The sequence below is a fragment of the Bos taurus genome, chromosome 7 (assembly GCF_002263795.3).
Source record: "Bos taurus isolate L1 Dominette 01449 registration number 42190680 breed Hereford chromosome 7, ARS-UCD2.0, whole genome shotgun sequence".
Taxonomy (NCBI): Eukaryota; Metazoa; Chordata; class Mammalia; order Artiodactyla; family Bovidae; genus Bos; species Bos taurus.
Window position 1 is genome coordinate 10806781 of NC_037334.1, and position 13705 is coordinate 10820485.

At 40.8% G+C, this 13705-nt stretch overlaps 2 protein-coding genes across 5 annotated transcripts in view; one reads left to right on the forward strand and one right to left on the reverse strand.

Annotated features, from left to right (window-relative positions):
• LOC100299045 (adhesion G protein-coupled receptor E2) overlaps window positions 1–13705 on the forward strand; it is a 295684-nt gene that overhangs the window by 58912 nt on the left and 223067 nt on the right. The gene's annotated exons all lie outside the window — the stretch shown is intronic.
• The window catches only part of LOC100300051 (adhesion G protein-coupled receptor E2), a 48515-nt gene continuing 47799 nt past the window's right edge, over window positions 12990–13705 (reverse strand). Inside the window, exon 16 of the mRNA XM_059888534.1 lies at window positions 12990–13226. Coding sequence (XP_059744517.1) covers window positions 13121–13226 — 106 coding nt within the window. The 3' untranslated portion in view covers window positions 12990–13120. The remainder of the gene's footprint in view (window positions 13227–13705) is intronic.

Here is a 13705-nt window from a genome sequence, read left to right on the forward strand (position 1 = left end):
CAGCAACATCTCTGGACTTTGTCAGCATTCTATGACAAATGTGCAGAGAACAATTATGTTCCATGAAGCACTTAGAGGAATATGTGACCACTTCCACAGTCTAGTACACTTTCACACCCCACATTTCAAGCTTGTTCTCACCTTCCCCCACTCCTCCTGGTAAAAATCCATGAACATTAAACTTCTAAGAGGTTTAGGCAGACCTTTGTTCCAGAAATCTTGTGCATATCTGATGCTCTTTCTTTTGCATTTCTACCATTATCTTTTCTAAATTATGCATCTTACTGTTTTGTTGTATTAGTCATTTGAGTAGATCATGAGCTTTATGAAAATAGATATCTCGCCTTTGTGATGCTTAATGCCCAGACCCACACAGAGTGTGATGCATGGTACTTCCTCAGGAACATTGTTGAATGAAATTAGTATCTCCACAGAGGATCATAAAGATTTGCAACTTATGTAGTGTCGCTCCCTTTCCATCCAAATCAAAATGTCATTCTAGACCTCAGTGGCATTTCTATTGTGAGCATCATTGACAGCAAAGAATAAAACCATCACAACCCAGTCTGAGAAGTCATTACCAACAAGAAAGGAAGAGCATCCATGAGTGAAGATGAGATTGGCTCTGGTTGTATCAGGAAACTTACTTATCCTCCTACTCAGGATGCTGACATTTAAGCCACAGCTCAGCTCTTCATCTTTGGGATGCACGTGGTTTCTGGAATCCTGCAGTGGACCGACTGCCACGTCATGCTACCTCTTCACCATCATCAACAGCCTGCAGGGCGTCTTCATCTTCCTGGTGTACTGCCTCCTCAGCCAGCAGTACCACTGTCTTGACTCCCTGTCAGGACCCATCCCACCCTCACTCCTCTCAGTGAGCTGACTCAGAGCATGCTTTGCAGGCCGTGAGCAATACAGGAAGTGTTGAAAAAGAATCAGGAAAGCAAAGCCGAGTCTGAGAAGTACACCTCTCCAGCAGGACCATGTCTGATGGTTGCAAACACAGTGAGGTAAGACCATGCACTACCCCCAGAGCACTTCACTAACCAATTCATTGATCAGCATATGCCTAGCACACTGGACAGCTGTGTATGAGCTGTTGCTATCTTAGGATGGCTTACCCTTTGTTTACTGTTTGACTCATTCTCAAGTGGCACTGGTGGTAAAAAATCTGCCTGTCAATGCAGAAGATGCCAGATACCTGGGTTTGAACCTGAGTCACGAAGATCCCCTAGGTAGAAAATGGCAATGAACTCCAGTATTCTTGCCCGAAATTCCATGGACAAAGAAGCCTGGCAGGTACAGTCCATTGGGTTGCATACAGTCAGACACTACTGAGCATGCACGCATGTGCCACACACACACACAACACACACACACACTAACCACTAGCAGTGATCTCAGTTTGTTTACAAAATGTATTTCACTTGTGTTCCTTCGGGAACTGTGTCCATCTTGACTCATATCAGTATTCTTATTGAAAACCTACTATGTGCCATGCATGGTCAACTAAATAAGCAACTATCAATGATCTGAAGTGTGAGATACATTCTATTCAGAGTCACATTATCCTACCATTTTGCTGTACACCTGTCTCTATGGTAACACTCAGCAGCACCCCTCAAAAATGCAGAAAATGGGGGAGATTATGTACTTATCTGTGCACCAAAGAGAAAGCTGTTAGCTGGATTTAGACTTTCTTAACAAGACTGCCTGATATTGGGGCACTCTCTGTGCTATGCTGTGCTGTGCTGTGCTGTGCTGTGCTGTGCTCCATCACTTCAGTCGTGTCCGATTCTGTGCTTTCCTATGGACTGTAGCACGCCAGGATCCTCTGTCCATGGATTCTCCGGCAAGAATACTGGAGTGGGTTGTCATGCACTCCTCCGGGGGATTTTCCCAATCCAGGATCAAATGCAGGTCTCCTGCACTGCAGACAGATTCTTTACCCCTGAGACATTCGGAAAGCCCTTGGTTCCCTCTACCCACAGAAAAAGATAGCAGTAGGGACACAAGATAACTCATGGCATGATGACCAAGAAACAACACTTACTGGTTTAGACTTACAAACTTATTTTCCTTATATTTTCTGACCTCTTCCATCTTCTATTTAATGCCTTCAATCTTCCCTCTCACTGAAAGGAAACTACATTTTGCCTGGAAGCCCTTCTGCATTTCTCACATTACCTGTCCCCCCAACTTCCATAAGCACTGATTCCACCATTGATCTTCTACCACTTTGCCCTTTCTCAACAAATTTCTCAGCACTATTTCACAAAGAAAATCAACCTTGTGGTGATGATATTTGTGAACTCTATGCCAGAAAAAATACAGTGTTCATCCTCTTGTGTCATTGAGACAATTAACCTTCTCCTCTCTGAGAAAATTATTCCACCTCTGCTTTGAATACCATTATTAATGCTTATCAATTTCCCTTATATTCTTTTCACACATATTCTCTCATTTCTCTCTTCCCCTTACCCGTCTTCCCTCACTCTTTCCTCTCATTTTCACCAGTATTTTTCCCATAGCCATGGATATATGTTTGGTTCTCTCTGTCTTACAAAGATGTTACTACTTGGCCATCTTCTAGCTACCAGTCAAGAGTTGACATTTCTATCTTTATTTCCCTGCGTTAAACTCATAGCCTTCAGCCTACCAGGGTCCAGCCCTGGTTGGATCCAGGGATTCCCTCTGGAGGACAGCGTTAGCGAAAGGAATAGCAAAAAGGGAGGACAAAGGCTTGATCTAACTGGTTTACCCAGAAAGCCAATAAAACCTGTGACATCAGATTTGCACTGACCCACGGAGGCCACAGGCGCCCTCTCAAATCGTGGAAAGTGCCCCACCTTAGGCACCTTCTCGAGTGGGTCTTAGAAGCCGGGCAAATAAGTGGTCTCAGAGGGCCCCACGCTTCAAGTTAGTCATCCTGAAGGAAGAACAGAGAAGAAAACGAGAGAAAAGGAAACAAGAAAAGAATGACACAGGGAGACCAAGCCTGATGAGCAAGGCCCACAACTTTATTTTCCAAAGTAGCTTTTATACCTTAAGTTCTGCATAGAGGATAATAGGGGTAGAGAAGTCATGCAAGGTCAGCAGTCCTTGACCCTTATCGAAGCCAGGCTTTCTTTCTGCAAACTTATCATATGGCTTTAGATGATTTACATCACCTTCTGGCCAAGAGGCCGTTAACATTTTATGACCCTTTTCTTCTGAATAATGGTTTAATCAATCAGAAAACTTATTTTCTCTAAAGGTGATTATTCTAAAGTCAGGCGCACCCTTCGAAAGCATTAAAGTTGCATTCCTGTAGGGCAAAAGAGTGGTGGCTATAACAATAAAAGAATTAACTCAAGGTCCAAGGTTATTAACACCAAGGTTACTACTTATTTTCCCTATATACCAACTATATCAATTAATATACTCCCAAGGACACAATACAGGGGATGTGGAAACTTGGCAGCAAGTATTGGCTCAACAATAAAAACCCTCTCCACCAGTGCTATTCTAATAATTTCTTAACTCTCCGAGATGCTCTTGCATTGTTAGAATATCTTAAGCTTCCCGTGCCTCTCGTGGTTGGGAGGCTGTGAACAATCACATTCGTAGCTGCAGGAATCTGAACAAACCTGTCAGGCAAGCTAAAAAGTCATCAGAGGGGTTTGAATTGGAACACACCCTATTATACCTTGGAGACTTATTAACTAGAGCTCTAAGTTGATTTCTTCAGAGAAAGGTGGTCGGGGATAGCCCCCCTCCCCCCGCCCCCGCCCCGTTAATGTCAGAAAAGTTGGTGAAAGTTGTGAAATAGTAAAACAGACAGATTTTGGTTTAGGGGGTCGATGCTTGGGCAGGTCCAGGCGGCCTCTCGAGTCCTGATTCACCTTTGCATGTCAGGTCCTCTCCACATGATCTTTGTCATGGGTGGGAACTCCCGTGCTGGCTCCCAGACAAATTATAGTTTCTTTCCCCTATAGTTTACTAAAACAAATATCTCTTAGATTTACAATGATCTTCATCTCCCAGAAAGTCTATCAACAATTTCTGATCATTCTCTGCTCTTTTCTCATAAAACACTCCATCCTTATCCTCACTAGATTCTACTTATACATTCCTCTTTGTCTTTCTTCCATTCTCTCTTGCTAATCTCTGTCTCCTTTGTAGTTCCATACAAGTGATTGGTCCAGAACAACTTTAATTCCTGTTTTATTCTTTTCTCCTAGACCACATTTATTCCTTAGACCAGTCACAATAGCTGCAAATGGTGACCATTAGTTTCTTTATCTCTTACTCTCTCCTCTTAAATCTAAAAGGAGTATGGAGTATTTGACATTTTGGTATCTCAAAGTCTTCATCAACTCAGCTTTCCAATTTAAGGCTTGCAATCTTTACCCTAATCCAGTTCTTTCTCATGGTGTCCTTCTCAATCTTCATGATACCACATTCATCCTTTGGCACAAACTTGGATCCTGAAAGTTACTCTCAACAGCTATCTTATACCATCACAACATACCACCTTTGATCTTTTTGTTCTATCTTTTCAATATGTCCACAATCTCTCCTGCTATCTCAACTTCCATCACCTCCTCCTTAGCCAGGCTGCCAGCTTGCCTAAACACCTGCTATGCTCACCTAACTGATTATTCTTTCCATCCTTGTCACCTCCCAATACATCCTTTACCAGAAATCAGAAAGATCTTTTCAAAAACACAAATAAATCATTGCACTCTTTGGTAAAAACATTACATATAGGGTCAAAACCAAGAGCCATACATCAGTTGGAATTTGTTTGATTCATCTCCTGCTTTCCTCTCCAGCTTCATATACCATGTACTCACCATTATTCCAGCCACATCAAATTTCTTTCAAGTTTGAAAATTCAATGTGCCTCTTTGGGACAAAGGCTTTGCACATATTCCTTCTCTTTAAAACACTCTTTTTTATTCCTTGATTCAAAACTATGTACTCCTTCAGACATATCTCTATATGTTGATTCCTCCATGAAGCCTGTACCTGCTCAGGTTAGATCAGATTCTTCCATGTTTCTTTCCAATAGCCCCTAGAGAGTTTTGTCAGAGTCACTTTGCTCTTGATTTTCTCTATTTGATTAACAGCGTTCTCCTTCTAGATTTACCATCTGCAGGACCATTTTGCTTTTCCTGTCTGTTATATCTTCAATATTCACACAGTGCCAGACATGTAGAACTACTCAATGCATAATTGCTACATGATTGGTAAATAATGAGTGAATAATCTGCACCTGAAAGAAGGAGCAGAAACTATATTATTCATCAATCTCTCTCTCCAGTGTTTAACATTTTCCAAATGATCAGAAATTATTTACTAACAAAATGAAAAATGAATAACTCATTGATCATTAAGGGGGTAAAAATATCAGATAAATTATTGATTATTTTATGGTGCCTCTTTTCTTTAGAAATATCAAGGTAATTCTCTCTCCTACTATTTTTTTTTATTATTAACCATCCTGTCTACCAATTAAACCCAAGTATTTCCTTATGATCCAGAGCATTGTGTAGATCCTAGTTCCCAGGCTGAAACAAATCTGGAATGAAATATTATCTCAACCAAGTGTTCGCTATATGAGCTTGGTCAAATCTTTTCAAATTGTTTCACAAATTGTGAAACATTTTAAACTCTCAGTTGCCTCATTTGTCTCCTCTCTCCAAATTAAGACCATTTTCTTAGATTAACTCAATCAGGACTAACCACATAGTTCCCTTTGCAGACTCTAAGTGGGTCAAGTCTTGGTGGGAGGGCCTGAACATCCTCCTCACACTAAATTCTGATTCAGCCAAGGTTGCAGAGTGTAACCTAGTGGGAGTTAATGTGGCTTCCCTCATACAATTGATGCTGTCCACATGGAGGACCCACAGATCTAAGAGATTCAATGACTTGGTCTACCACAGCCCTGTCCCACTCATGGATACACTATTCAGAAGAGAATAGAACAAATAACTCATGAGTCTCTGCTTAAGGGAATGCTAACGGTGTGGGACTCTCCATGTTCTTGGAGTCAATTCAGCCTCAGCAAGGGCATAACCTGTCCCTGGGAGACACAGGACAGAATCTGAGCTTCCCTCCTTTAGAATCCAAGAAAACTTGCACTTCCATAGTGTAGTTTTTCTAACCATTGCTGTAACAGGTTACCACACACTTGCTGCTAAAAACAAACAAATTCATCCTACAGATCTAGAAGTCAAAAGTTCAAAATTGATCTTATGGGACTAAAATCAAAATGTCTGTGTCCCTTCTGGAGACTTTTAGGAGAATACACATTTCTTTACTTTTTTTAACTTCTTGGTGCGCCTGCATTCCATTTGTTAATGGCCTCGTAATTCACTCAATCTTTCAAAGTCTGTTTAATGTAGCTTTCAGATCAATTCAGCTCACCTTTATCCTCCTCCTCCTTCTTCACCTGCTTCTTCTTCTCCTCTTTCATCTCTCTCTCTCCTTCCTCACCTGCATCATTATATCTTTTCCCGTGTCCTTACTCCTCTACTTCCCTCTCTCCTTTATGAAACCCAGATCATCACATTGGGCTCATCAGGGTAATCCAGGATAAAATTTCCACCTCAAGATCATAAAAATTCATTTTCCCATGTGAGCTAATATATTTCAGCTTCCAGAGTTAAGATGTTGAACATCTTTGTGGGATCAGTATTCTGCTAGCACAATCTATTGTACATGGGTTTGATTTATAGTTCAGTTCAGTTGCTCAGTCATGTCCAGTTCTTTCAGCCCCATGGACTGCAGCATGCCAGGCCTCCCTGTCCTCACCAACACCTGGAGTTTACTCAAACTTATCTCCATTGAGTCAGTGATGCCGTCCAACCATCTCATCCTCTGCCATCCCCTTCTCCTCCTGCCTTCAATCTTTCCCAGCATCAGGGTCTTTTCAAATGAGTCAGCTCCCTCGCATCAGGTGGCCAAAGTACTGGAGTTTCAGCTTCAACATCAGTCCCTCAGGACTGATCTCCTTTAGGATGGACTAGTTGGATCTCCTTGCTGTCAACGGGACTCTCAAGAGCCTTCTCCAACACCACAGTTCAAAAGCATCAATTCTTTGGCACTCAGCTTTCTTTATAGTCCAACTCTCACATGCATACATGACTACTGCAAAAACCATAGCTTTGACTAGACGACCTTTGTTGCAACAGTAATGTCTCTGCTTTTTTAATATGCTGTCTAGGTAGTTGTAACTTTCCTTCCCAAGGAGTAAGCATCTTTTAATTCTCATGATTTATAGTAGAACACCTGAAATCTTCTTCATATTAATATATATATATATGAATAAATACTTGCCACTGTCCCCTACTTCCTGCAGAGATGATATACATTGGTGAAGAAACGAAAATATACTTTTCTCTATAGAGAAACACAGTAATGGCCATCAGATAGCCATTGAAGGATTCTAAACTTCATAATCTGGTCAGCTATTTTTACTATCTATGGGCAGAGGACCAAACAAATCCATGGCTTATGTAATTACATCTTCTACTGTCTCCTAAAATTTGGTGTCTCTTGGTGCTTAAAAGTTAGGGATATCTTTCTTTCATCCTGAATTTCTTCTATGGCTTCCTGTTGTCTTGTTCAACAAAAAACAAAATAAATTATCTGTGTTCCATTGTGCATTAATTTCCTGGAGCACAATATTTTAACCTTCTTGAGTGAATTGCCAATCCCAAACACCAGAATTTTCCCTGAGCTTCTATAGACCTAGGAATAAATAACTCATACTGGGGATGGTAAAGGATGTCCAAAAGGACTTCAGTGATTTTTCCTTTACATCTCAGGCAATTAACAACAGATAACATTTCTAGACTTTTATCAATTTTCAAGCTCCATTTTATAAACTCCATGAAGAAAAACATTTCCCAAACTCTGATTTAGAGAATCAAGACATAACATTTAGAAACAGAAGCTTTTTTGGTTTTTTTGTTTTGTTTTTGTTTTTTTTTAAAGGCATTTAACTGTTATTATATTCTATAAACTTCAGGGTTAGCGAACATAGGGAGATGGGACTTCTGAGAAAGACCAGGCTCAACCAATTTCATCCAATCTGATAGGCATTTTGATCTTATCCTGACAAGTCCATCTGACAAGGAGATTTTTTTAACTAATGGCCTTTCTTAAAATTCTTCTTTTTTTTCAAAGAAAATATTTATCTTTCTATGGTCTCATGTAATCATTTCTAAATATTACCTTTCAAGTTACTTTTAAAAGATCTTTGATTTTTCACAGAGATAGGACAAATAATTTCACAATTGTATGGAAAACATAAAAAACTTTGAGTAGCCAAAATAATCTTGAGAAAGAAGAATGAACTAGAGGAATCAACCTTCCTGACTTCAGATATGTTACAAAGCTACAGTCATCAAGACAGTATGAGACTGGCACAAAGACAGAAATATAGATCAATGGAATATAAATAGAAGCCAGAGATAAATCCATTCACCTATGGACACCTTATCTTTGACTAAGAGGCAAAAAATATATAATGGAAAAAGACAATCTCCTTAAAAGTGGTGTGGGAAAACTGGCTGACCACCCATTACAAGAATGAAACCAGAGCACTTTCTAACACCGTGCACAAAAATAACTCCAAAATGGATTAAAGATCTAAAACATAAGACCAGAACTATAAATCTTTAGAAGAAAACAATGGTAGAACAGTCTCTGACATAAATCACAGCAAGATCTCTATGACCCCACCTCCAGAGTAAAGGAAAAAAAACAAAAAAAACAAATTGGGCCTAATTAAACTTAAAAGCTTTCATACAAAATGAAGGAACTATAAACAAGGTGAAAAGCAGCCTTCAGAATGGGAGAAAATAATAGCAAATGAAGCAACTGACAACAAAGATTGAACTCCAAAATATAAAACAGCTCATGCAGCTCAATACCAGAAAAACAAATGCCTAGTCAAAAAATGGGCCAAAGAACTAAACAGACATTTCTCCCAAAGAAGACCTATAGATGGTTAACAAACACAGGAAAGATACTCAAACATTGCTCATTATCAGAAAATGCTAATCAAAAACCTCAGTGAGATACTGTCTCACACCCTTTCGCATGCCGCCATCAAAAAGTCTATAAACAATAAGTGCTGGAGAGAGTGTGGAGAAAAGGGAACCCTCTTATATTGTGGTGGAAATGCAAACTAGTATGGCACTGTTCTCTATGGAGAACAGTGTGGAGATTCCTTAAAAAGCTGGAAATAGAAACTTCCATATGACCCAGTAATCCCACTGCTTGGCATAACACCCAAAGAAACCAGAATTGAAAGAAACCACTTGTACCTCAGTATTCATTGTTGCACTGTTTACATAATCTAGGACATGGATGGACATAGATGTCCATCGACAGATGAATGGATAAGGAAGTTGTGGTACATATACGGAAATGGAATATTACTCAGCTATTAAAAAAGAATGCATTGTGTCAGTTTCTAATAGGGGATGAAGCTGGAGCCTATTATATAGAGTGAAATAAGCCAGAAAGACAAAACACCAATACAGGATATTAATGTATATATAGAATGTAGAAAGATGTAATGATGACCCCATTTGCAAGACAGCTAAAGAGAGCAGAGGTAAAGAACAGACTTTTGGACTATCGGAGAAGTTGAAAGTGGGATGGATTTGAGAGATCTAGCATGAAACATGTGTTATTACACACGTAAAATAGATGACCAGTACAAATCTGAGCAAGAAACAGGGCATTCAGAACCAGTGCTCTGGGACAACCCAGAGGGATGCAGAAGGGAGAAAGATGTAGTGGGGTTCAGGATTGGGACCTATAATACACCCATGGCTGATTCATGTTAATGTATTGGCAAAAGCCACCCCAATACTGTAAAGTAATTAGCCTCCAATTTAAAATGAATTAATTAATTTAAAAAGATTCTTTGGAAGGATTCCCTGGCAGTCCAGTGGTTAAGACTTGGCACTTTCACAGCCCTGCAACCAGCTTCAGTCCCCTGCTCAGGAAATTAAGATCCCTCAAGCTGTCAGAGTGGCAGGGAAAAAAAAAAAAATCATTTGAACTTATTCTTCTTATTGCATGGAAAAACCTGAAGTGTTGATTCTTGAGCCATTAGTTGAGAACAAAAGATACTTAGTTGTGTGTGTTTCAAGAAAATTCATCATTCATCAGTTGTGAAAGAAGTCATGGGGCGGTGTGCCGGGGTCCAGCCCCAGCTGATCCAGGGTATTCGAAGGGGAGATGGCTTAGCGACTATTTAAATACATTCAAAGATATAAAGAGTATAGAATGAGGATAGCTCAGTAGGAAATTCAGTGGAGAAAAGAGCTGAGTAGCTTGGTTTACGCGGTGAGACCAATAAAACTTCAAGACAAGAAGCTTGCACCACTTACATAGGCCGCAGGCGTCCTTCTTGTTCTCCCGGAAGGAGAGGAGACAGTGAGGCCTCCCCGTAGGATCTTAGAAGCCCAGGCATAAATTAGTAAGCATTGGCGGGTTCTGTGTCCAGATGGAGACTCAGCCAGAGTGAGAGAGAGAGAGACATGGGGAGACCAGTCTTTCAGAACTGATCCCAATTCTTTATTTCCATGCCTACTTTTATACACTGAGATGTTATGCAAAAGTCATGCAGGGTCAGCATTCCTGACTCTTTATCAAAGTCAGGTTGCTTCATACAAGATGTATACAGAGGTCTTAGGGTGTTACATCATCTTTGGCCAGGGGGCCTGCTGACAATTTATGACCCTCTCCTTGTGACAGTGGTCAGTCAACCAGGACACTTATTTCTCCAGGGGTGATTATTCTTAAAACAGACGCCACCCAAATAAAAGTTACATTCCTACAGGGTGAGGTATAGGGGTTTTAGTTAAGGAAAGAATTTACTTAGCCTAAGGTCTAACGTGATTAAATATCAAAGTTAGATACTTATTTCTTCTATATATTCATTAATGTGTGTAAGGGCAGGGGATATGGAGACTTAGCAACAAACATTGCTCAAACAAATAAAAACCCTTCACCAACACAATTTCTAATCAGCCCATTAACTTTACTAATAGTTTTCTAACTTTTCTAAGGAACCTTGTTTTTAGAAAGTTTAAAGCATCTTCGTGCCTCTCACAGTTGGAGGCTGTGAGCAACACATGTGGCCAGACAAGCCTGTCAGGCAGGCCAGAGAACCTTCAGAAGGAGTTTTTTAAGTTTAAAACACTCTTGTCACGCCCAGGATTGATTAACTGGAGCTCTAGGTTAACTCCTTCTCCGAAGAGGTGGTGTGGGACAGCCCCCCGGGTATAAAGTCAGAGGTGTAGTGAGAGGCACAAGTAGTAAAGTAGGCGGCTACTAGTTAATGGGCGGTAGATGCTCTGAGGATTTCCAGGGGGACTCCTGAGGCTCGACCCACCTTTTGCGTATGTCGAGCCTCCTTCCTCATGATTCTTTGCGACGGTGGAGTACCTCATCTGGCCCCCAACAGTGGTGGACTTATCGGTTACTCAATCCCTGCAAATCTGGAGTTTTACTGTTCCCCAAGGAACTGATGTTGAAACTGAAAACTCCAATACTCTTGGGCAACCTGATGTGAAGAATGATTCATTTGAAAAGACCTGATTCTCGGGAAGATTGAGAAGCAGGAGAAGAAAGGGGACAACAGAGGATAAATAGTTGGATGGCATACACCGAATCCAATGGACATGGGTTTTAGGTGGACTCCAGGAGTTGGTGATGGACAAGCGAGGCCGGTGTACTGCAGTTCATGGGGTGTGCAAAGAGTCGGAATGACTGAGCAACTGAACTGGAACTGAACAGTGCTTCAAATAACTTTAAAACACCACTAAGATAAATCATAATGGGAAAACATATAAAAAATGTATATACGTGCATAACGAGTCACTTGCTGTTCTATTATTAGAGAAACCTTGCCCACTAAGAAGCAGTCCTTCTGGGACACTAACCAAGAAAACAAAATTTAAAAGGTTTAAAAGGAATTGCAGGTTATGATGGGGCTACAAAGAAGTCATCTAAAAGAGGGTCATCGTGGGTACTCCCAGATGTCAATCTTGTCTTGTCCTGCAGATCCCATAGTGGTAGGGCTTATCTCCACACCTGGGATGCGGGAAGGTGCTGGATAAAGTCCCCCTGGTCCTGGATACTGAGGAACCAGCATTGCACATGAGACACACAGGGATTTGCTGTGGGAAGTCTCTCCCCCATCCTGATGCCAGATGGCAATCCACTTTATCAGCAACAATAACACCCAGAACCTCAGTGCCCTGTCACCTTTTTGACGTCCAACATGTGAGTCCTGCTGGGATGGAGCTGGTGGATGTGGAAGAGTCCTAAGTCCTGGGCAAGCTTGGCGTTCAGGGGCATACCCACAAGTGGCATTCATATCCCCAGGAAAGCCCAAGCATAAGCTAGCTCTGGGTCAGCATTTCTGAGCAATAGACCCACCAGCTCACACCTACTTCCTGTCCCTATAGTCAGTGATCCTTGGGCCAAAGAAAGAAGGCATAAATGCATCTTCCTGCGAGTGCGGGCCAGAATGTATCTCTCTCTTTTGCTGACAAAGGTCCAGAGAATGTTGCTGAGGGAGTCACAAGGTCACAAACTGGAATTAGAGATGGATAGAGAACACCACTGGGTCTGAAACTTGCTGCCTTAGGACACCTCCATTCATTTTACTCTGGCTTTCCTTAGAAACCTGAGAATGGGACACAAGGGACCTGTTCAGGCACATGCCTTCACTTTTGCAACCACACATCTGCAGGGCTGTCAGTCTCTTCTCCATCTTACCCCGTGTTCTGGAGGGTGGACACCTCACTATTGAGGGAACAGAGTTTTCTTTTCAAAATCCAAAGGGTCATCAGAAAGAAGGCTAAAATTGACCTTCAGGAAACCAGAAAAGATTTATTGAGTAAAATTTGCAGTCCCTGTCCAGCCTGTCCAACATCATTTCCACACTTAAGTAGTTTCTATTTTTAACCATATTAGTGTGTTTTAAGAATGGTCTTAGAAAATGCAACCAAACCCATGATAACCCAGGAACACTCCTGTTCTTGTCCCCTCTGTCACCAACCCATGCCCCCAACTTTTTGTTCTCTTTAAATGATGCTTAGCTGAGTATTAAAGATGCTTTGATGTCATCACTCACAGAGAAGATGGCACAGACTGGTCCAAGGAAACCCCATTTAAATCCCTTTTCTGAGTGGAGCCAGCAGCTGAGAAGGGAGAGAATAAAAAATGCATTTGTGATCAAGAAGATGTGGTACATATTTACAATGGAATATTACTCAGTCAGAAAGAACTAAATAATGCCATCTGCAGTGACATGAATGGACCTAGAGATTGTCATACTAAGTGAAGTAAGTCAGATAGAGAAAGACAAATATCATATGATATTGCTTATATGCAGTATCTTAAAAAAAGTATATAAATGAGCCTATTTACAAAACAGAAATAAAGTCGCAGATGTAGAAAACAAGCTTATAGTTACCAAGGGGGAAAGGGGGGAATAAATTGGGTGACTAGGATTGACATACACATGCTACCATATTTAAAACAGGTAAGTAATAAGGACCTACTATAGAGCTCAGGGTACTGTACTCAATACTTTGTAATGACCTATATGCAAAAAGAATCTGAAAAGGGGCTGAATATATGTATATGGATAATTGATTCACTTTGCTGTACAGTAAAA